Source organism: Pseudophryne corroboree, chromosome 8 (genome assembly GCF_028390025.1).
Source record: "Pseudophryne corroboree isolate aPseCor3 chromosome 8, aPseCor3.hap2, whole genome shotgun sequence".
In the NCBI taxonomy this organism is placed as follows: Eukaryota; Metazoa; Chordata; class Amphibia; order Anura; family Myobatrachidae; genus Pseudophryne; species Pseudophryne corroboree.
This window is the reverse complement of record NC_086451.1, coordinates 47,681,264-47,706,580: the sequence shown is the minus strand read 5'-3', so window position 1 is coordinate 47,706,580 and position 25,317 is coordinate 47,681,264. Positions and strand designations below refer to the sequence as shown.

At 43.2% G+C, this 25,317-nt stretch overlaps 1 protein-coding gene across 7 annotated transcripts in view; it reads right to left on the bottom strand.

Annotated features, from left to right (window-relative positions):
• ATP2B3 (ATPase plasma membrane Ca2+ transporting 3) overlaps window positions 1-25,317 on the bottom strand; it is a 671,061-nt gene that overhangs the window by 4,522 nt on the left and 641,222 nt on the right. For 4 of the 7 annotated variants that reach the window (XM_063936321.1, XM_063936322.1, XM_063936323.1 and 1 more), the window contains 4 exons: window positions 24,358-24,571; window positions 24,047-24,258; window positions 21,709-21,816; window positions 11,306-11,488 (listed from right to left, as the gene is read on the bottom strand). In XM_063936321.1, the coding sequence (XP_063792391.1) occupies window positions 11,306-11,488; window positions 21,709-21,816; window positions 24,047-24,258; window positions 24,358-24,571 (717 nt within the window). Of the gene's footprint in view, window positions 1-6,717; window positions 6,872-11,305; window positions 11,489-21,708; window positions 21,817-24,046; window positions 24,259-24,357; window positions 24,572-25,317 lie in introns of all 7 variants that reach the window. The other 3 variants (XM_063936325.1, XM_063936326.1, XM_063936327.1) reach the window with 1 other exon arrangement.

Sequence of the window (25,317 nt, the reverse complement as noted above, 5' to 3'; positions counted from 1 at the left end):
ATCTAGAAAATGTATTGCTCTATACATTAGAAGGTGTGGTGCTTTATTTTTAAATATTATAATTTATACATATATAGTCTACTACTAGACTATACATATTAAATGTTACAATTTGAAGATTGCTTTCTTTTCATATCTAATGTGTCACATTAATATAAAATTAATAAGGAAATGCAGCGTGAGATTCTTTAAATAGTAATTATTATGCTTAAGTTATTAACTAAATTTTGCATGTGTTTTAAAATTTGTAAAATTCAGGTACATTGGATTGACACTATAAGCTAATTGTTTTATTTGTGTTTTCTTACCACTGTGGTAAGGTTTTGGAATTCTACTTTTTCCAATTCCATACAAATTATTGTAAAACACTTAAAATAATATAAATATCAAATGTGAATTGTATGTGTTTTCTATGCCTTTTTTAATTATATACTTTTTATCTAAGTCCGGTATCCTATTACCAGCGGTACTTTACAGCATGGCAAAAACAGGTAATTACCGCGACAGGCTATCCAAATATAGCCCATTTTTACTGTGCGGTAAATTACCCTGCATCATACAAAAACATAGGTTCCTCGAAAAAAGTGGACCTGCGTTTCTGCTGCTTTTCAGATGACTTATTGGCGATTTGGTTTTGCATGCCATTTGGTTTTGCATGCCCATTAAGTGCCAGCTTCCAATGCTAATCGCAGCTAATTGCATACAGGTCTAAGTGTTTTGAGACAGGCCAGACAGTTACAGATGTGTCCTAACACCTATCCTTTTTACACCATTCCTTATTGCTTCATATAATGCAAGACGCCTGGTGTGACTTACACGCTTTGCCACGGGTAGCAATTCCAGAACTTGTGTAGTTTATCCTAAATATTATTACTTAGTTGCATAATAATTTACTTTTAGGGGATTTAGGATTAGCATTTTTGTCACCAAACAACTGGTATAAAGTTGCCGTTTAAGACACATATTTTAAAACAAAGTAACACGGCGCAGTTAAGTCGCATAGTTTGTTCTTTGCCATACAGAGTTATTTTTTGTGATTTGGGGATTTGTCCATTCATATCTTATTTATCCATTTAATAATGGAATAATCAATAATTTCAGTTCCATTTACCATTCATACTATATTTTACAGTAATAAATTATGCATTTTTAAATGTTCTTTACATTTTGTTTTTACTAAGAAAGTGATTTTATTTATAACTACATATATGGATGTATTATTAAATGATATGACCCTAAAGGTTTTATTGTTATACAAAACACTTTAAATTTTGTATTTTTTTTTATTGGAATATGACAGTTTTCTCTGACTAATTCAATCATAAGATCACTTGTTTTTCTAAATCAATTGTGCAATTTTGACATTATAGGAACATTTATTATATGATACTACTACTACTACTAATAATAATAATAATAATAATAATAATAATTTAATAATAAAATTCATGTATATTTGCCAAATTTATTTGATTACAAAATCTTACTTTTGTTCTTCTCATTAATTTGTCATTTATGTTTAAGTTATGGAAATGTCGCACATTAAATAAAAATTGTCTATCTTTAGACATTCAAGGCAAAACATGTATCAAGACACAGACTTGGCTTTAGACAACTTTGGGCACTGGAGCTATTGCTCAGGATGCTGGGAAGAGTATGGCTGAGCTACAGCTTGAGTGCCAAAAATTGACTTTCATTTGGTAAGCTGTTTGCTGTGCTGGCATCTTCAGCAATGGAGAACTGTGTATCAATACATTCCAAATAACACATGCTGTAGAAAACACAAATCAAGAGCAGCTGTGGACGGCATGAAGAGCCAATGAAAGAACCATTAAGATGAAATAAAGAGAAATAAAATCAAGCTCTGAATAATGGTAATGCAACTCATGCTGCAACTGAAACTCAAAGGAAAGAGAACAAAAGGAGGGAAAAAGATAAAAATATTCTATCATGACTGTGTTCGGCGTGACTTGTAAAAATAAAACAACACATAGAGACTCAGCCCACACAGTGACACAGCCTTGACTTTATGGAGTCGGCACTCCAATTCCATCATGCATTCTAGGCACAGTAAACATTCGAGTATTAAAGCCCATTGTTGCTGTTTAAAGGGACTAGCTGATTGACCAGCCTTTTGTGGAACAAGGATTGTAGCATGCGAGGATGTTTTGTGTTCTTCCATGCCTCAGGGTGATAGGAAATGGAGATGTGGTAAGGGAGCTTGGGAGGAAAGCCAATGAAACACAGAACAGAACACACCTAGATTTGCCAGTTAAGTGATGATGATGATGAGTATATGGCAAGGCTACAAGCATAGCTTTTATTTATTTATATATATATTTTATTGTGAATGTATGTCTTCAGACCAAGTTTTATAATTCTTTGCACACCCCAATTAGTTTTTTTTCTGAATATTTTGTAATTGGGAACACTAGTCTAGACAAGTCCCCAGTTTGTATAGACATGAGGGGTACTGACCTACTAGACCTGCTAGAATAATACAGCCTGTTATATAATGAGCACTGCCACTTCGTACTGCATTTTTATAAAGAAATTCCAAAAAAGTCTAGCTGTAAATCATGTAAGTTGGTCCCATCTCCAAACTATCAATTTATCAAACATGGCAGCTTCTGAAACAATGTGACAAATTTACATTTTCATTAGATCGCTAGGACTTTGCTCTTTAGTTGACGCAATATATAATAATAATAATAATCTTGTAGGAGAGTTGGATTTTTATAAACCTCCATGAAGAGGTTTTCTATGTTGAACAGAAGAGGTTTTGATATATTGAAGGTTTTGATGGCTTTCAAAAAAATATATGCAAATGTCTTGATGAGAGAAACAGGCAAAAAAAAGATAAACAAAGAAAGTGCGCTTAATGATGAAAATAGAATGGTAAAAAAAAAATTAATAAAAGAAAATAGGGGGAAAAAGTATTTCTTGTAGAACAAGCTCCATCTAGAGAAGACCTTAGTCCACCAATCCATGGGAAAACTGAAATTCTGAGGGAGAAAAAGCTTGCTTTGTGCAATAAAATCTGATAATGAAATGCAAAGAATTCTGGGAGCCCTTGGTCAAGATTTCATTTCAGGCTTCACATCATAATATTTTTTTTCTTTAATCTGCCAAAATTTTAAAAGTTAAAATACATTATAATATATAGTACCATCAAGCATTTTCTTATTATAACAGCTGGAGTGCAATAGTTTAACAAATCCTTACTTAAATCAACTATGTACCAATTTCAATAACTTTATTTGAAAAGTACATATATAATTTTTAAGGGGCTTATTTATTAAATAATATTTGCAAGATATTTCTGGAAAACATATTTTTTTTTGGGGGGTGGGGATAGCTACAAATATTAAAAATCCCCCAAATGTACATTGGAGTGACCGCAGTAGATATCTCCATATCTGTCACAGTTTCTCCTTTTCCAGCAGCAGCCGCCATAGGTTTTCATGGGGGCAGTGAAGCTGTCAGAATTTCCAAGCTCTGTAATGCAAAGCATTCCATAGTTTGGCCTCCACAACTAACGTAATGTGAAGATGAACCTTCCCTGGCAATGGCCACTTCATATGAATAGTTTGAAGACTTTGCATGCGCAGAAGTCATGATAGAGAAGTGATTAGACCTCTGATGCGGTCACTGAACTCTGAACACATTGCAGGGATGGGCTTTTTATGGAGCCCCTGTCCCTGCGGATGTATATTGGTATATCCGAGCGGTATTCATTTCTTATTGCCCCAAATAGCGGTGCTAACCAATTATGCCCCTTAATCCTTTTTGAGATGAGACCTGTAAAAATACTTTTCCTCTAGCAAATTAGCAAAAGTGTATTTGGAAAAGTATTGTGAAAGCGCTGTTTTGAACATGGTAAAAATATTTACTGTACTGTAAGTTAAAGTTACCCAGGACAGATGCAGCATCTACTTCATTTTGTTAAAATAACAGTTTTAACACTGCATTATTACATTGCAAAATATTATAAAATAAATTGAAAGAAAACATTTAAAAGGAGATTTCCATTCTCATGTATACAGTATACCATTTGACTGCTGGTAGCTTCAGTGGCCTTTTAGGTAAGCATCCCATAGGATACCTTCATTATAGAGCCAATGCTTTCTCGATCTACCAAATTTAGGGGCATAAGACAGTACGAAAATTCCAGCGTTAGTAGTGCATTTCCTAGGTTAATATGCAGGTAGAAATAGGCATAAGAACTAGAAATATGCAGTTCAGTTCTCCAGGAATTTGAATCTACCTGAATTTTGTGGATCCGGACTGAACCAAAAATAAGTAGTTCTGATGCAAACTGAGTTCCAGTTCGGATCTTCCCATGTTTCGTAAAATTGGATTTTAAATCCAAATTTCAGGTTTTAAATTGCAAAAATTACTTGATTTTAGCAGTTTTTATCCAATTTTTGTAATCAATTTTTTTAAATCAATTTTTAATCGAACAAAAAGCCAAATCTTGTGGGTGGTTTTGCCAAAACCCAATGATGAATTAGATCCAAAACCAAAACACGGGGGTCTGTACACATCTCTAACTAGAGAATGAGTATTTATCATGTTGTACTATATTTTAGTTTTATATGTCTTCATAATTTATCACTATATGAATTTTAAAAGTTATAAGAATAAAAGACCTGTCCATATATATATATATATATATAAATATTTTTAGCCCTATACATCATGTATTAGACTATACCAGACAATGGGACCACTCACTTTTAAAAAGAAACACTTAACCTAAAGTTATAATATAATTATTGATTTAATAGTGTTAACAGTATAAATGAAAAGTATATGGTATCTGTCTACTGAATTTCATGATTCTTTGTGTTTAGAGTTAGCTAGATGCAGCAGTTGCCCTATGCACCACCATAATAAAAAATTATCAGCCTGTGATTTGGGCTGAAAAAGATTTTACTTGCATAGGTAGTTGAACTTTTCTTTAAAAATATTTTAATTTGGGAATGAAAAAAAATGTAATACAAAGTTTTTTATAGCAAGTTAGGAAAAAAAAAGTCTGAAATGATAAGTCAACTACAAGGGCACCTTCACAAAATGGCTCCCAGGGAATCCTGATGGGAAAGAAAGTGTAGTTAATGGTTTTCTGCCGGTGTAAACGTTCAGTGTTGTTAACGGCAAGTAGGAAATATACATCATAAGCTGCAAAAGCAAGAAAAAAATGAAGTAATGTTTATACGTCAGCATTCACTTTGGGCCCATACTCGAAGGTTTACTCTTTTAAGAGTTTCTCGGGAATTGTAACAATTTTCGCCATACTCTCTTTTTGTGTAATGCTTTTTTTGCTCCCTTGCAGTGTTTGATTTATTTAAAGCTGATATACTGTCATGACTGAAACACTATGTATTTGTCTCACCATTTTGTAAAGTGACTTAATTTTTATGTATAGAATTTCCGTGGGAAGAAAATGCCAATTTTAATAAACACAAAACACAAAGTCATGAAAGAAAGCCAAGTTATTTGATGTGTTGCAACCATTTGACACTCATATGTTTCCAAAATTTTTTGTTTAAGAACATAGAAAGTAAAAGTTAAAACCAACCACAAACACTATAACTCTCTCAGAATATGGTTATTGACTACAAAGTAAAATATTAAAACTGCAGTACAAGATAAAATTGCAGTGCTTGCAATTCCAATTAGATAATTTTTAAACTAGTATAACTATATAAAATTAAAGATATTTGGATAACCTATTATTTATCATTACAAGTGGTTCTTAACTACCAATATTAAGGGTTTTTTTAAATATTGGATTTAATATTATGAAAATAGCACAAATGAATTGTATTTCCTGTCAATGTGGTACTGTTGTTATCAATAAATGTAGATGCACCAGTATGAAGTAAAATAAAGCATGGCATAACACTGTTAAAATAATGCCAGGGATGGCACTATTACAATTCAAATTTGTCTAAATACATATTACAATTTTTATTTCAATTTCTTAACATTTTAATGGAAGATTTAACGTAAATAAAATGCAAATCTTTAAATATTGCCTACCTTTTAATTGATATGTGTGTATCATTTTAAAAATATAATCAACACAAATGACAGTCTGTGTGCCCATTTTCTGATGACGCTATGTCCTAGTACTATATATTTTTTTTCATGATAAAATCGAAATTATTTTTTAAGGATCACTTGTCGCAATGTAAAACTTTTTATGTTTTTAGAATTGGCCAAATCCACCTTCATAACATGAAGGCTTATGAATCTTGCAATAAAATGTAACTTTTTCCCCTATTTTACCAAAAATAATTGACGTCATTGTCAATATGCGTAATTTATTTACACAATTAGAGTTTGGTGTTACCTAGTACTACAGTTTTAATGTACAGGTTAAAATTAAAACATATGGAAAAGAAAGCCTTGCAGAAGCAGGAGCGGCAAATTTGGTGGATAGCAAGAAAATAAAGTCTGTTGCAAACAAAGCTAAACCAAGTATCAAATAGAAGCATGGTACTATATGCACACCAAATACTGAAGAGTAAAGGAGAATATGGCTTTGGAAATTATACACCACCTCGACTGAAAGAGACCAGACAAAGCAATAAATAATAAAAAGTCACGGTGAGCAGAAAATGCAAAGACTGCAAAAAAGAAGATAAAATAACTTGTATAAAGGTGGGTTTAAAGAATGTTACTGATGAGCAGTAAGGAAATCGCACTCACTCCCAGCAGTGCTGGTGGCATTGGCAGCAGAGAGAATTACGTGAGTGGGAGTAGAAATATTTGTTACATCATGGAGCTGGCTGAGGACCGAGGAACGCCGACGCACGGCACCCTGAAATGAACCGCTTCTCTTGAAGGTACTCACTACCTCCATCTGTGGGAGAGAAAATGAGATAGTTTCTTTTTTTTTCTTCTTTTTTATTATAATTGTCATTTGAAATGTTTCTTCCTTGGGGACAGTTGAAAAATAAGAGAACACCATTAACTTTGTAACAATCTATGGAATCTAGGCTGCGTCTACAAGGCCTGAACCCGCCAGATCTAGCTTTCATCAAACATTGGTATTCCTGATTTTATGGCTAATTTTAACTTTTATTATTTTTGTGACAAGCAAAATGAGAAGATGCAACAAGCTCTGAACAATTTGATTCAGACTATCTGTGAGGACCCTCCGTATACCACAACTATGTCACAGTATATTGTGAGCCTCACACGAGACAGTGCTTCAATAATTACATACAGTATATTTGTGACTATCAATGAATGGCTGTATATGTAACTTGTTAGGGCTAAATTTACTAAGCATGGCTTTTACATGCAGCCAATTCTCGTTCATTTTGACCCCGATAATTTTAAATAGTATTAATATTAAATGCAAGGCACAGCAGCTTCATTTTAGATTTAACATTATTGGTCTTAAACTTCGGGCAGGATGGTTGGTGCAGCAAGTGACATAGCTATAATGGTGCAGTTTTTGCACTTCACATGGGCCACTGGGTCCAGGGGGCCCAGGCTGCACACCATGCACCCATGTTCTTTAATAATTACCTGTTAGGAGACCCGCAGAGAAAAATGGTGCAGTGGCTATTTTCCTGGCTATTTGCACATGCGCAGTAAAAATCACCAGGAAAATGTCCACTGTGCCATTTCCATGGAGACTCGCGTTTGTGGTATAGGCTCTGGCACAGAGCCACAGTCTGATCCCTTGCATCGCCAGCTAGAGAGGAGGGGGCCCAGACAGAGATTGCACACAGGCCCCCTCCTCTCTTACTACACCCCTGAGCATAGCAGTTAGCATTGCTGCCTCACAGTACTGAGGTCTTAGGTTCCATTCCAACCAAGACCATTGGCGGGATGTAATGCCGCCTGAGTCTGGTGGCCGAGAGGGATGCCAGCCGAATTCGGACTTTTTGTAAAGGGGCAATCACTAACAAGGCATGGTTTTGCCTGTACAGTGTGGGGGCTAACTTTAATAGCTCTTTGGGGAGCAGGAAGTTCGGGATTTTGTGCGAGTCTGGCCAGATTTTTAAAGTGGCAATCATTAACACAGCAACACCAACCTTGTTTTTCCGTGTAACTGATTATCATTTACATATCCTGCCAGACTTGCACGAACTCCCACACTTCCGGATTCTCGCAGGCTATTACATTTAGCCCCATATATTTTCCCTGTGATGCGTGGGCTTCCTCTGGATACTCCAATTTCCTCTCACACTCCGAAAACATACTGTTATGAATATGTGTGTATAAATGACTGTTAATAAATAACATTAAATAAGACCACTGAGAATTGTCACATTGCAAAAGCTGCTGCTTAGTGAAACTCACCCTTGCTTTAACTCTCTGTCTGTCTATCTGCATATCTATCTATCTATCTATCTATCTATCTATCTATCTATCTATCTATCTATCTATCTACCTACCTACACTGTACTGTCCATATGGAGTAACTTAAAAGCTCTTCCTAAGTCTTCTCATTGATTCAAAGTGGTTGTCTCAATCAAGTATTACATGCTGAAATAACCATCCTTTCCTGCACTGAGGAGTCCTAACAATGAAGAAATAGGCTGTCTGCTGGTGGATTTTCTGTGTTTCCCAGGAGCAGCGTCATTATATAAGTGTGGCCATCTCAATTGTTAATTAACAGGAAAGCAATGTAAGTCAACTGCGCCTACAGATAAGTGATTCCCAACACCCCTGGGAATGCAGCCACTAAAATTACACAATACATAAATGGGACAAATGTATTAATCTGGAGGAGTGACAAAGCAGTGATAAGCGCTAGGTGATAACGCACCAGTCAATCATTACGGATTTGAAAAATGACAGTTAGGAGCTGACTGGCTGGTGTGTTATCACCTTGCGCTTATCACTTCTTTATCCCTTCTCCAGGCTTAATACATCTGCCCCAGTGTGCCTTTTCCCATGAAGGCTGGCTCACATCATAAAACAGAAAAGCTGGGGCACTTTAAATGTAAACTAATAGTGGGGCAGATGTATTAACCTGGAGAAGGCATAAGGAAGTGATAAACCAGTGATATGTGCAAGGTGATAAAGGCACCAGCCAATCAGCTCCAATATGTAAATGAACAGTTAGGAGCTGATTGGCTTGTGTGTTTATCACCTTCCACATATCACTGATTTATCACTTTCTTATGCCGTCTCCAGGCTTAATACATCTGCCCCAATATTCTTTACCATTACTCAATAAGTGGTTATCATGAGATACAAATACACCTGTGTGAGGTCAATCATTTCTTAAAGCGTAACCCTCTCAAATTAAACTCCTGATACTGTATAGAATTTTATTACTACCATTCAACACATAATAACTAACCGGCCCTTGTTAGAACTACGGGGGTAATTCAGAGTTGATTGCAGCAGCAAGTTTGTTAGCAATTGGGCAATACCATGTGCACTGCAGGGGGGGGGGGGGGCATATGTAACATGTGCAGAGAGAGTTAGATTTGGGTGGGTTATATTGTTTCTGTGCAGGGTAAATACTGGCTGCTTTATTTTTACACTGCAATTTATATCTGCCCCTCCTGCAGTGCACATGGTTTTGCCCAACTGCTAACAAATTTACTGCTGCGATCAACTCAGAATTAGGCCCTATCTGTCACCATGAAGACAAAATTTGGATTGTACTGAGATTTCCGAGTTCATTTCCACAAAAGTTGCATCACATCCGAAAGAATGCATGCCTGAGTTTTCAACAGGTGATTTCAGGCATATGTCATACAATATTAAGTATCAGAAGCTATTCCAGCAAGTTGTTTATCTAGACTAATGAATTTATTCGGGCAACCTCATGTTTAAGTGTAATTACCATGGTTAAAGCCAGGGTACACCCAGTGTTGTGACATATAACATTACCTTATTATATAAGCTTGTGGCAATGGCTGTCTATAGCCTGTCCTGGCGAATAAATTATTTACAGCTATCAGGAAGGATAAACCTTCTTCTTAATAGATGCACATTAGGCACATTCATTATTCACTGTACACCCGGATTTTGGGACAACACTGATTGAAATGATCTACCAGTACTACTTCAGACGTGTTCAGTATCGGTCACACGCCCCTTGTGTAGGTAAAATGACAGTTTATTCTTTGGTAAAACAATCTGGAAATTAAAGGGAATCTGTCTCCAAATGTTATGCCCCATCAAACCCGGATATCAGCACAGTTCCCTTTAATACTTATAAAAACACTGACGTGGACTTGTGACCAAAACCCTATGGCAGAGAATGGTGTGCAGTTGCCGCCTCCTCTGTGAACCAGCTGATGCACACTGTTGTTTACCATCAGATGGGGAGAACGTCACATTACTTTATAACTACATTTTTATGAATGGGCATTGTTTCTGTCAAGATAAGCTAGCTCTGTCTCTGACTGCTGTTGCTGAATCTTTACTGGCTACAGTTAGCAAATGGAAGATTGGGCACATCAAAAGCAATGAAAGTGTCAGTGGGAGGGGTGTAAGTGACGATGGCTCCTTATAGGACAGCTGTGCCACTTGCCCCCACCCATTTAAAGGACTAACTTTGCTTAAACTCATATTCTGAAGAAGCCTGCATAGAGTACACAGTGTGATATAATATAATAGTTGTGTTACTGGTGGAAGGCACTACCCAGCTATACACAATGGCGGATCCACCCCTGCCCACTACCACTGGCAGCCTCACATCGGAAGGAGAGAGACTGTGTTAGCAGCCACCCTGGGCCATCCCCAGCCTAACACACAGCAGCGTGGGCTGGGAGTCCGACTACTCTCTTTTCTCCCTGATGTGCCGCTGCTATACAGCAGCTAGCGGTAGTGTGAAGTGTTATGAAGAGGAGGTGGTGATCGTCCTGACTGCCCACCCCCTAGATCCGCCCTGGCTCTACACCAAACTGCACTGCGGGAATATCCAGCTAGACCAGATTTATACACCAGATCCTAATATATCTTAATTTAACTATAATTATCCCTGGCAGTAATAAATAATGTCTTAATTAACCAGGCAACACAGGAAAGTTAAATATTTCTATCATGATAGATTCCCTTTAAATGGTATAGAAGGGAAGAGTTTGCATTTCTGTGAACTAATCACGTCTTGCTGTCCTTGCCGGTCAGTCTGGGTAGGAGAAAAAAAATCATCAGAATGAAACATCTGTATTATTAGTGCATGCGAGGGTTTATCTATCCAGCATTGATGACACATCATTAGTGAGGCACACACTGCAAAGTCACACCCCTGAGAACATTCTCAATAGCTGGTGATCATCATTGGCGCAATAAGAAGTTTTGCGGCACAAAGCCATACCTGTGTTTGGATTCGGTTCAAGCCACGGAACCAAAGGATTTGGCCACGTCGCAGCTCTCGCTCTGCGTGGTCAATTTCTTCTTCATCCTCAGCCATCTCCTCATCCGTTATTTCGTCCTTTCCAGGCCCATGCCCCGCTTCTTTCAAGCACTTGAGATGGCTGGTGGGAACGGTGGAAATGAGCTGGACAAGAGAAACACTGTCTGATATAGACATCCAGTGCGACATAACAAATCTATTTATACAGTACCTAATGTACACACTCAAGCATATATTTGCATAGTGTGTAAAAAATACAATATATCCTCTGATATTATAGGGAATAATATAGTGTATAAGGCAGGGATCACAGATGTCTGTAAACCATTACCTAGCCAAGTAATATGGGGGGCTAACTCATTATTATGCAAAGGCCGCAGGAGGAGCCTTAAGTAAACAAGACTCAGCATCGGATCATCTGCATAAACATCGGTTATCTCGGGTTACTGAGGATGTCTGGTGAAATCACGCTATCGGGGCCAGGGAAGCTGTATCTGAGGACACAGGCGCTGGCCTCGGCACACCTAGAAAACAGGGCTGTCGCACCAATCATGCTGCGGATCGCAGACCCAGAACTGTACATGCACAGTGCGGCTTCTGCACATATGCAGATCGTAAAACAACGGAGATATGCGTTAGCATCGACGGAAGTAATATTACATCTCTGAGTCAGGTCTTTTATTTAAAAATTGTGCATTTCCAGGCAGCACTCACGTGTGGGCTCCGTACCATGGCATCAGTAGCGGCTCTTGCCACGGGCAAGCAGGACTTTTGCCCGGAGTGCCGCTGTCCCAAGGGCGCCGCTGCCGTGGCAAGAGCCGCTACTGTGTCCAGATGGTGGGGGTGGTACTGTGTCCAGACGGGGATGGCGGTGGCGGTGGTTAGGAAAAGGTCCTCTCTGCGAAGGGAAACTAGACACGCAGTGAGGTAACGTCTAGTTTCCCTTCGCAGAGAGGACCTTTCCCTGCCACTGGAGCCTGCCGTGTGGTGCGCCTGACGTCATCGCGCACCGCACGGCAGTGTAGGACAGTCATAGACGCTAGGGGTCATAATTGACTTCTAGTGTCTATGCGCTCCTATGGATCAGAGGAGCGGCGCCGGAAGATGGTCGGCAGCAGTGGTCGGGAAACAGGAACGGGGCTGGTGAGTATTCTTAATTTTATTTTTTTACTAGGGGCACAGCTACTGGTGGGCAGAGTAATGGGGGAAAAACTACTGGGGGCAAAACTAATGGAGGCACAACAGCTACTGGGGGCAAAACTAATGAGGGCACAGTACTGGGGGCACAGCTGCAGTGAGCACAACAACTATTGGGGGCACAACTAATGAGGGCGCAGTACTGGGGCAAAACTACTGGTCGGCACAGCTGCAGGGGGCACAACAGCTATTGGGGGCACAACTAATGGGGGCACAACTACTGAGGGCGCAGTACTGGGTGCATAGCTGCAAGGGGCACAGCTACTGGGGGCACAGCAGCTACTGGGGGTACAACAGCTACTGGGGACACAACTACTGAGGGTGCAGTACTGGGGGCACAACAGCTACTGGGGACACAACTACTGAGGGTGCAGTACTGGGGGGCACAACAGCTACTGGGGCACAACAGCTACTTGGGGCAAAACTACAGGGAGCAAAACTTACCACGCCCCTTCCCTATGAAGCCACGCCCCTACTCCCTATTTTTGGTGCGCGTCTGCGGCGCGCACTAACTCTATTGCACCTGTGTGTGTGTGGGTGGGGGGGGGGGGAAGCTGGGGGGGCCAAAAGAAACTTTCGCCCTGGGAGCCACAAGATCTGGAACCAGCCCTGCATGGCATTCACGAATATCTGAAAGGGTGTTCATTCATAATGGGCCTGATTCGGATGTGGAAGCAAAGTAGAAAAATGAAGTAACTTTGTGTCTGGAACAAAGCATGCTGCCATGCAAAGGGAGCAAATACATTTATATAGTTTCTGTGCAGGGTAAATACTGGCTGCTTTATTTTACACTGCAATTTAGATTTCAGTTTGAACACACCCCACCCAAATCTAACGCTCTGCACATGTTACATCTTCCCCACCTGCAGTGCACATGGTTTTACCTGTTGCTTACTTTTTTATTTGCTTGCAAAGCTAATTAAGGCCCACTGTGTTTCTGGTACAGCATTTACATATAATAAGCGCACTATTGCTTTTACATGTGAAACTCTCAGAAACACGTGTTTGTATTTACTTGGGTCACGCTCTTGCTGTGTTTCTTCGTGCGGGTTACTTCCTGTGCGTATTTATAGCACCACCGCATTCCTTTCCGTGTCTATTTACATCAACACTGTGTTCTTTCCCGTGCATATGTATAGCACCACTGCATTCCTTCCTGTGTCTATGTATAGCACCGCTGTGTTCTTTCCCGTTCGTACGTATAGCACCACTGTGTCCCTTCCCGTGTGTATGTATAGCACCACTGTGTCCCTTCCCGTGTGTATGTATAGCACCGCTGTGTTCCTTCCTGTGCGTATCTATAGCACCGCTGTGTTCCTTACTGTGTGTATGTATAGCACCGCTGTGTTCCTTCCTGTGCGTATCTATAGCACCGCTGTGTTCCTTCCTGTGCGTATCTATAGCACCGCTGTGTTCCTTCCTGTGTGTATGTATAGCACCGCTGTGTTCCTTCCTGTGTGTATGTATAGCACCGCTGTGTTCCTTCCTGCACGTATGTATAGCACCGCTGTGTTCCTTCCTGCAACGTATGTATAGCACCACTGTGTTCATTCCCGTGTGTATCTATAGTACTGCTGTGTTCCTTCCTGTGTGTATGTAGAGCACCACTGTGTTCCTTCCTGTGCGTATGTATAGCACCGCTGTGCTCCTTCCCGTGTGTATGTACAGCACCGCTGTGTTCCTTCCTGTGTGTATCTATAGAACCGGTGTGTTCCTTCCTGTGTGTATGTATAGCACCGCTGTGTTCCTTCCTGTGCGTAGGTATAGCACCGCTGTGTTCCTTCCTGTGCGTATCTATAGCACCGCTGTGTTCCTTCCTGTGCGTATGTATAGCACCGCTGTGTTCCTTCCTGTGCGTATCTATAGCACCGCTGTGTTCCTTCCTGTGTGTATCTATAGCACCGCTGTGTTCCTTCCTGTGTGAATGTATAGCACTGCTGTGCCCTTCCCATGTGTATGTATAGCACCGCTGTGTTCCTTCCTGTGTGTATCTATAGCACCGCTGTGTTCCTTCCTGTGTGAATGTATAGCACCGCTGTGTTCCTTCCTGTGTGAATGTATAGCACTGCTGTGCCCTTCCCATGTGTATGTATAGCACCGCTGTGTTCCTTCCTGTGTGTATCTATAGCACCGCTGTGTTCCTTCCTGTGTGAATGTATAGCACCACTGTGTTCCTTCCTGTGCGTATGTATAGCACCGCTGTGCTCCTTTCTGTGTGTATGTATAGCACCGCTATGCTCCTTCCCATGTGTATGTATAGCACCGCTGTGTTCCATCCTGTGTGTATCTATAGCACCGCTGTGTTCCTTCCTGTGTGAATGTATAGCACCACTGTGTTCCTTCCTGTGCGTATGTATAGCACCGCTGTGTTCCTTCCTGTGTGTATGTATAGCACCGCTGTGCTCCTTCCCATGTGTATGTATAGCACCGCTGTGTTCCTTCCTGTGTGAATGTATAGCACCGCTGTGTTCCTTCCTGTGTGAATGTATAGCACCACTGTGTTCCTTCCTGTGTGTATGTATAGCACCGCTGTGCTCCTTCCTGTGTGTATGTATAGCACCGCTGTGCTCCTTCCCATGTGTATGTATAGCACCGCTGTGTTCCTTCCTGTGTGAATGTATAGCACCGCTGTGTTCCTTCCTGTGTGTATGTATAGCACCGCTGTGTTCCTTCCTGTGTGAATGTATAGCACCACTGTGTTCCTTCCCGTGCAGATGTATAGCACCGCTGTGTTCCTTCCCGTGCATATGTATAGCACCACTGTGTTCCTTCCCGTATGTATGTATAGCACCACTGTGTTCCTTCCCGTGTGTATGTATAGCACCGCTGCGTTCCTTCCTGTGCATATGAATAGCACCGCTGTGCTCCTTTCCGTGCGTATGTATAGCACTGCTGTGTTCCCCCCCGTGCATATGTACAGCACCACTGTGTTCCTTCCCGTGTGTATGTATAGCACTGCTGTGTTCCTTCCTGTGCATATGTATAGCACCGCTGTGTTCCTTCCTGTGCGTATGTATAGCACCGCTGTGTTCCTTCCCGTGTGTATGTATAGCACTGCTGTGTTCCTTCCTGTGTGTATGTATAGCACCGCTGTGTTCCTTCCCGTGTGTATGTATAGCACTGCTGTGTTCCTTCCTGTGCGTATGTATAGCACCGCTGTGTTCCTTCCTGTGTGTATGTATAGCACCGCTGTGCTCCCTCCTGTGCGTATCTATAGCACCGCTGTGTTCCTTCCTGTGTGTATGTATGGCACCACTGTGTTCCTTCCTGTGCGTATGTATAGCACCGCTGTGTTCCTTCCTGTGTTTATGTATAGCACCGCTGTGCTCCCTCCTGTGCGTATGTATAGCACCGCTGTGTTCCTTCCTGTGCGTATGTATAGCACCGCTGTGCTCCCTCCTGTGCATATGTATAGCACCACTGTGTTCCTTCCTGTGCGTATGTATAGCACCGCTGTGTTCCCTCCTGTGCATATGTATAGCACCACTGTGTTCCTTCCTGTGCGTATGTATAGCACCGCTGTGTTCCTTCCTGTGCGTATGTATAGCACCGCTTTGTTCCTTCCTGTGCATATGTATAGCATTGCTGTGTTCCCTCCTGTGCATATGTATAGCACCGCTGTGCTCCTTCTGGGGTGTATGTATAGCACCGCTGTGTTCCTTCCCGTGTGTATGTATAGCACCGCTGTGTTCCTTCCTGTGTGTATGTATGGCACCGCTGTGTTCCTTCCTGTGTGTATGTATAGCACCGCTGTGTTCCTTCCTGTGCGTATGTATAGCACCGCTGTGTTCCTTCCTGTGTGTATGTATAGCACCGCTGTGCTCCTTCCTGTGTGTATGTATAGCACCGCTGTGTTCCTTCCTGTGTGAATGTGTAGCACCGCTGTGTTCCTTCCTGTGTGTATCTATAGCACCGCTGTGCTCCTTCCTGTTGTATGTATAGCACCGCTGTGTTCCTTCCTGTGTGAATGTGTAGCACCGCTGTGTTCCTTCCTGTGTGTATCTATAGCACCGCTGTGCTCCTTCCTGTGTGTATGTATAGCACCGCTGTGTTCCTTCCTGTGTGAATGTGTAGCACCGCTGTGTTCCTTCCTGTGTGTATGTATAGCACCGCTGTGTTCCTTCCTGTGTGAATGTGTAGCACCGCTGTGCTCCTTCCTGTGTGTATGTATAGCACCGCTGTGTTCCTTCCTGTGTGTATGTAGAGCACCACTGTGTTCCTTCCTGTGCGTATGTATAGCACCGCTGTGCTCCTTCCCGTGTGTATGTATAGCACCGCTGTGTTCCTTCCTGTGTGTATCTATAGAACCGCTGTGTTCCTTCCTGTGTGTATGTATAGCACCGCTGTGTTCCTTCCTGTGCGTATGTATAGCACCGCTGTGTTCCTTCCTGTGCGTATGTATAGCACCGCTGTGTTCCTTCCTGTGCGTATGTATAGCACCGCTGTGTTCCTTCCTGTGCGTATCTATAGCACCGCTGTGTTCCTTCCTGTGTGTATCTATAGCACCGCTGTGTTCCTTCCTGTGTGAATGTATAGCACTGCTGTGCTCCTTCCCATGTGTATGTATAGCACCGCTGTGTTCCTTCCTGTGTGTATCTATAGCACCGCTGTGTTCCTTCCTGTGTGAATGTATAGCACCGCTGTGTTCCTTCCTGTGTGTATGTATAGCACCGCTGTGTTCCTTCCTGTGTGAATGTATAGCACCACTGTGTTCCTTCCTGTGCGTATGTATAGCACCGCTGTGCTCCTTCCTGTGTGTATGTATAGCACCGCTGTGTTCCTTCCTGTGTGTATGTATAGCACCGCTGTGCTCCTTCCCGTGTGTATGTATAGCACCGCTGTGCTCCTTCCCGTGTGTATGTATAGCACCGCTGTGCTCCTTCCCGTGTGTATGTATAGCACCGCTGTGCTCCTTCCCGTGTGTATGTATAGCACCGCTGTGCTCCTTCCTGTGTGTATGTATAGCACCGCTGTGTTCCTTCCCATATGTATGTATAGCACTGCTGTGTTCCTTCCCGTGCATATGTATAGCACCGCTGTGTTCCTTCCCGTGCATATGTATAGCACCACTGTGTTCCTTCCCGTATGTATGTATAGCACCACTGTGTTCCTTCCCGTGTGTATGTATAGCACCGCTGCGTTCCTTCCTGTGCATATGTATAGCACCGCTGTGCTCCTTTCCGTGCGTATGTATAGCACTGCTGTGTTCCTTCCTGTGCATATGTATAGCACCGCTGTGTTCCTTCCTGTGTGTATGCATGCCACCGCTGTGTTCCTTCCTGTGTGTATGTATAGCACCGCTGTGTTCCTTCCTGTGCGTATGTATAGCACCGCTGTGTTCCTTCCCGTGTGTATGTATAGCACTGCTGTGTTCCTTCCTGTGTGTATGTATAGCACCGCTGTGTTCCTTCCCGTGTGTATGTATAGCACTGCTGTGTTCCTTCCTGTGCGTATGTATAGCACCGCTGTGTTCCTTCCTGTGTGAATCTATAGCACCACTGTGTTCCTTCCTGTGCATATGTATAGCACCGCTGTGTTCCTTCCTGTGTGAATGTATAGCACCGCTGTGCTCCTTCCTGTGTGTATGTATAGCACCGCTGTGCTCCTTCCTGTGTGTATGTATACCACCGCTGTGTTCCTTCCTGTGTGTATGTATAGCACCGCTGTGCTCCTTCCTGTGTGTATGTATAGCACCGCTGTGCTCCTTCCTGTGTGTATGTATTCCACCGCTGTGTTCCTTCCTGTGTGTATGTATAGCACCGCTGTGTTCCTTCCTGTGTGTATGTATAGCACCGCAGTGTTCCTTCCTGTGTGTATGTATAGCACCGCTGTGCTCCTTCCTGTGTGTATGTATAGCACCGCTGTGCTCCTTCCTGTGTGTATGTATAGCACCGCTGTGCTCCTTCCTGTGTGTATGTATACCACCGCTGTGTTCCTTCCTGTGTGTATGTATAGCACCGCTGTGCTCCTTCCTGTGTGTATGTATAGCACCGCTGTGCTCCTTCCTGTGTGTATGTATACCACCACTGTGTTCCTTCCTGTGTGTATGTATAGCACCGCTGTGCTCCTTCCTGTGTGTATGTATAGCACCGCTGTGCTCCTTCCTGTGTGTATGTATACCACCGCTGTGTTCCTTCCTGTGTGTATGTATAGCACCGCTGTGTTCCTTCCTGTGTGTATGTATAGCACCGCTGTGCTCCTTCCTGTGTGTATGTATAGCACCGCTGTGCTCCTTCCTGTGTGTATGTATAGCACCGCTGTGTTCCTTCCTGTGTGTATGTATACCACCGCTGTGTTCCTTCCTGTGTGTATGTATAGCACAGCTGTGCTCCTTCCTGTGTGTATGTATAGCACCGCTGTGCTCCTTCCTGTGTGTATGTATAGCACCGCAGTGTTCCTTCCTGTGTATATGTATAGCACCGCTGTGCTCCTTCCTGTGTGTATGTATAGCACCGCTGTGCTCCTTCCTGTGTGTATGTATAGCACCGCTGTGCTCCTTCCTGTGTGTATGTATAGCACCGCTGTGTTCCTTCCTGTGTGTATGTATACCACCGCTGTGTTCCTTCCTGTGTGTATGTATAGCACCGCTGTGCTCCTTCCTGTGTGTATGTATAGCACCGCAGTGTTCCTTCCTGTGTGTATGTGTAGCACCGCTGTGTTCCTTCCTGTGTGAATGTATAGCACCGCAGTGTTCCTTCCTGTGTGTATGTATAGCACCGCTGTGCTCCTTCCTGTGTGTATGTATAGCACCGCAGTGTTCCTTCCTGTGTGTATGTGTAGCACCGCTGTGTTCCTTCCTGTGTGTATGTATAGCACCGCTGTGCTCCTTCCTGTGTGTATGTATAGCACCACTGTGCTCCTTCCTGTGTGTATGTATAGCACCACTGTGCTCATTCCTGTGTGTATGTATAGCACCGCTGTGTTCCTTCCTGTGTGCATGTGTAGCACCGCTGTGTTCCTTCCTGTGTGTATGTATAGCACAGCTGTGCACCTTCCTGTGTGTATGTATAGCACCGCTGTGCTCCTTCCTGTGTGTATGTATTCCACCGCTGTGTTCCTTCCTGTGTGTATGTATAGCACCGCTGTGTTCCTTCCTGTGTGTATGTATAGCACCGCAGTGTTCCTTCCTGTGTGTATGTATAGCACCGCTGTGCTCCTTCCTGTGTGTATGTATAGCACCGCTGTGCTCCTTCCTGTGTGTATGTATAGCACCGCTGTGCTCCTTCCTGTGTGTATGTATACCACCGCTGTGTTCCTTCCTGTGTGTATGTATAGCACCGCTGTGCTCCTTCCTGTGTGTATGTATAGCACCGCTGTGCTCCTTCCTGTGTGTATGTATACCACCGCTGTGTTCCTTCCTGTGTGTATGTATAGCACCGCTGTGCTCCTTCCTGTGTGTATGTATAGCACCGCTGTGCTCCTTCCTGTGTGTATGTATACCACCGCTGTGTTCCTTCCTGTGTGTATGTATAGCACCGCTGTGCTCCTTCCTGTGTGTATGTATAGCACCGCTGTGCTCCTTCCTGTGTGTATGTATAGCACCGCTGTGTTCCTTCCTGTGTGTATGTATACCACCGCTGTGTTCCTTCCTGTGTGTATGTATAGCACAGCTGTGCTCCTTCCTGTGTGTATGTATAGCACCGCTGTGCTCCTTCCTGTGTGTATGTATAGCACCGCAGTGTTCCTTCCTGTGTATATGTATAGCACCGCTGTGCTCCTTCCTGTGTGTATGTATAGCACCGCTGTGCTCCTTCCTGTGTGTATGTATAGCACCGCTGTGCTCCTTCCTGTGTGTATGTATAGCACCGCTGTGTTCCTTCCTGTGTGTATGTATACCACCGCTGTGTTCCTTCCTGTGTGTATGTATAGCACCGCTGTGCTCCTTCCTGTGTGTATGTATAGCAACGCAGTGTTCCTTCCTGTGTGTATGTGTAGCACCGCTGTGTTCCTTCCTGTGTGAATGTATAGCACCGCAGTGTTCCTTCCTGTGTGTATGTATAGCACCGCTGTGCTCCTTCCTGTGTGTATGTATAGCACCGCAGTGTTCCTTCCTGTGTGTATGTGTAGCACCGCTGTGTTCCTTCCTGTGTGTATGTATAGCACCGCTGTGCTCCTTCCTGTGTGTATGTATAGCACCACTGTGCTCATTCCTGTGTGTATGTATAGCACCACTGTGCTCATTCCTGTGTGTATGTATAGCACCGCTGTGTTCCTTCCTGTGTGTATGTGTAGCACCGCTGTGTTCCTTCCTGTGTGTATGTATAGCACCGCTGTGCTCCTTCCTGTGTGTATGTATACCACCGCTGTGCTCCTTCCTGTGTGTATGTATAGCACCGCAGTGTTCCTTCCTGTGTGTATGTATAGCACCGCTGTGTTCCTTCCTGTGTGAATGTGTAGCACCGCTGTGTTCCTTCCTGTGTGTATCTATAGCACCGCTGTGCTCCTTCCTGTGTGTATGTATAGCACCGCTGTGTTCCTTCCTGTGTGAATGTGTAGCACCGCTGTGTTCCTTCCTGTGTGTATCTGTAGCACCGCTGTGCTCCTTCCTGTGTGTATGTATAGCACCGCAGTGTTCCTTCCTGTGTGTATGTATAGCACCGCTGTGTTCCTTCCTGTGTGTATGTGTAGCACCGCTGTGTTCCTTCCTGTGTGTATGTATAGCACTGCAGTGTTCCTTCCTGTGTGTATGTATAGCACCGCAGTGTTCCTTCCTGTGTGTATGTAGTATAGCACCGCTGTGTTCCTTCCTGTGTGTATGTATAGCACCGCTGTGCTCCTTCCTGTGGGTTAGTGTCAGCATATCCCCTTTGTCTTACTACAATACCTGCTAGTAAGTTTAGGTAAAGCCACATTTATTACATGCACATAGGATCAGTCATTTTTTTATTCCGTGCAAAGCGTAGGAATCGGGGAATCAGATGGGGACTTGCAGTAATGTAAATCTGCTATCTGCCTCTCAAGCTTATCTACAGGCAGCATCACTGGATAGAACCTTTCTTCTAGCACAAGGTATACGTTATACATATAGCAGGGAGGTATGGGATGCAGGTGGACATATAAAGAAAAGCTGTACTGTATACTGGGTCATTAGCGTGACCTTGGATAAAATATGAAAAGAAAAAGGAATAAAAGTGGGTCAGGGCAACAATCATACAGTAATATTTCACCTGTCCCCAGACAAGCTCCCCCACTCCCACAAAGAGGCACCAGAGCCATTGCTGTGCGTTTAATGGCGAGCAACTGAAGGGCTTCCCTCCGAACTGGACAATCAAAATCTGGAAAAAGAAGAAATGACAAAAACACAGTTGCTGAAAGACGATAACTGGAGACTAAAATGAAATGAATCTCAACCTATTAAAAAGTTTCATTTAATCACCCAACCAATTGTCCACCGGCCAAGACTGCTGTGTGACTGGTTCAAGTAGCCACTGGGAACCTCTGCAATCTGGCTAGACCAAAGTGCAATACGTAGCACATATTAGTATCTTGCAGTACCTATTCCCTATGCTGCAGATTGTGAGCAGGCGAGCAGGGCCCTCCTACCTGCAGTGCCAGAAATCCCATTGGCTACTCAAGTTAATGGACCGCCTCTCTGCTGATCTCTGAGGGCAGAGCCGGCCCTAACCAATATGATGCTCTAGGCAAGATTTTGGCTGGTGCCCCCTAGCACTGCCGCTAGTTCTGCAGGAGATGCCTGGCATGAGTCAGTAGGCAGCTCTGCTAACGTCGGGCGCCTTTTGGTTATGAAAATGCATCTTATTTGCATTACTATGTGGCTAGGATGCACAAGCAGCTTCTGCTGATTAAAATGATAGCAGCATGCCTATATTCTGTGTGCGACTGCGGCTGTATCTGCATACGAAATGCTACATTACAGTGATTTCCAGGAATACACATTTTGTATGCAGATACAGCCGCAGTCACGCACAGAATATAGGCATGCCACATATCATTTTAATCAGCAGAAGCTGCTGGTGCCCCTAAGCATACCAAATGCCCTAGGCATTTGCCTAGTTTGCCTATGCCTAAGGCCGGCTCTGTCTGAGGGGCATGTAAGGGGCATGTGGGAGGTCCGATGGGATGGGGAGAGATCTGTGGCTACACTTGTGGGGCACATCAGTACCACGGTGGGTGCTTATTTACATGTTCTTGCTTCAGGTACCGGTGCTCGATCCCACAACCCTGTTTCCGACATGCCTCGGGGGAGAGGGGAGGTATTGAGCAGGCGGGGGGTCCTGCCTTTTCCATTTGTACTTGGCTCCACGACACCTGAAGGCAGCTCAGACCACACACACATGGTTTTCATAAAAGCATACTGTATATGCCAAATAAAGTATGGCTCCATGCATAACAGAACCACATACATATATATTCACAACTGATGCTATAGCATGAGATAAGACCATGTCCTTTTTTAACATGGGAGATTTTCTAAATGGTAGTCCTTGTTGGGCTACGTTATTTCTACATATTGGACCTGATTGAGATTTGTACGCGATGCCGATGTTCCCACAACCGAGTGAATTATCGGCAGACTGCGCATGCTGTGTGATCGTACTGCGCACACGCGCCAAGCTACCTTTGCGTTACCGCTCGCCCTGAGGATTTATTTGCAGAGTGGTTGACAAGAATGGACCGTCTGAGGGAGGTAACATGGAAAAACACAGGCGCGTCACAGGCGTTTTCAGGGGGGGGGGGGTATCTGCCTTCAGCAGCGATCATGTACGTACAGAAACATGGCGCCGGCATCGCTACTGCCGCGGCCAGTCTGGGTGACCATAGACTCACTTGGGTTCCTTTATTACTGCAGCAATGCTGCGTATATGTAAGCAGCTGCTGAGGACTTTGTGATGGCTTCGGTAGGCATCTATATTTATTACTGGGAGGCAGCTTCACTTGCGAGGATTAGGAATTCACAGCTGCGTAGGCAAGTGCTTGCAAATCAGAATCAGGCCCTTAGTGGCCGCAGTCTGGCGGATGGTTACTGGAGGAACGCGGCCTAACGGGGTTATACGTACAGATATATATATATATATGTATATATATATATATATATTTATATATCAGATGTAGTTAATATCCTGGCGGTCGGGATTTTGGCGGTCGGAAAACCGAAGCAGGGAACCCAACCACCAAGAATGCCGACATCAGCACCAGGGTTATTCCCACTTGTGGGTGACCATGAGCGCAGTGAGCCCGCAAGGGGCATTCTAGCGCTCACCCCGCTGCCGGCATTCTAACAGCTGGGATCCTGGCATAGGTATTCTGACTGCCCATACCCAATTCCTGTATATGTGTATATATATATATATATATATATATATATACACACACACATATATATATATATATATATATATATATATATAAAAAAATAAATATTTAAAGAGTATATATATATACTCTTTAAATGCATTACAGGTCAACATTGTATAAGTGGACGGAATGCAAGAGATCTGAGTGCTATACGCATTACATTTCTTGTGCATTCACATATGTTCTTACCTGGACTCCAAAAGTGCCCAACACTATGCTACAGAAAATTGGATTTGCAAAAATACCGTCAAACACATTCCTCTCTCCATGGATTTTACGGGCATTTATTTCGTTGAACAACTGCATCATGACGAAGGTGTTAAAAATAATGGTGTAATGTTCAGAAGGCGGAGAGTGTAACGGGGCATTCCTGCCACTGTCTATGTCAAAGAAGATTTCACCTGGAGAGGGGATAAAAGCATTAGCTCTCAACTCCCACATCTAAATGGAAGTTCTGCATTCGTCGCTCAAATATTTGGATCAACTTTATTGACACCTACCCGCAAACAACAACGTGAAGATGATGACGAGCTGGTAGGCAGCATGGCCAAGTATATTCTTCATCATGGTGCGAGATATAAGGGGCTTGTTTCTTCCGTAAGGTTTGCGTAGAAGCAGTGATTCCGTAGGAGGTTCTGTCGCTAGCGCCAGCGAAGCAAATGTATCCATAATAAGATTAACCCAGAGCATCTGTACTGCTTTTAATGGTGAGTCCTAAATACGTGATAGAAATTGAAAAGTTAAGCAATGAAAACATATCATCTATGTGTTGTTATGGGCAACAAATAGCAGTCACAGGTGTTCTGTTTTGATTAGTATTTTTATTTTACTTTGAGGTGTAATTGGTATTTTTATTTTACTTTGAGGTCTAATTTGATTAACTTTAAGCTGCACTTTGATTGTGGCCCCCTAATTAGAGCAGTTGGAGAAAGGACTGATCAGAATGTATAATTTCTGTTCTTGTGACAACTCATTGGAGGAGGGGGGGGGGTATATCAAAGCTTGGAGAGGGATAAGGTACCAACCAATCAGCTCCCAACTGTCATTTTTCAAACAAAACCTGTAACATGGCAGTTAGGAGCTGACTGGCTGGTACTTTATCTCTCTCCACTTTAACTCTCTCCAGGCTGATACATCCAGGGCCATCTTAAAGTATGGGCTCACTGCACAGCAGCCCAGGGCCTCATGATTCTAGGGGCCTTTGAGCAGGGCTGGTGCCCCCTGAGCTTCTTGGGAGGCAGGTAGAGAATGCTGCCCGGCCACTCTTATTGGTGGATGGTTGGAGCTATCCACCAATCAGAGTGCTGACTGCCATTCACTGGATGGAAGCATGTGGAGAGACAGTGCGGGACCGCAGGAATGGGTGTGTAGGGGCACCAGTGCATTGCTTTGCCCACTGCCTACAATGCTGTTAAGACTGCCTTGGATACATATCCCCCTTCCACCAGGCTGTTAGTAGA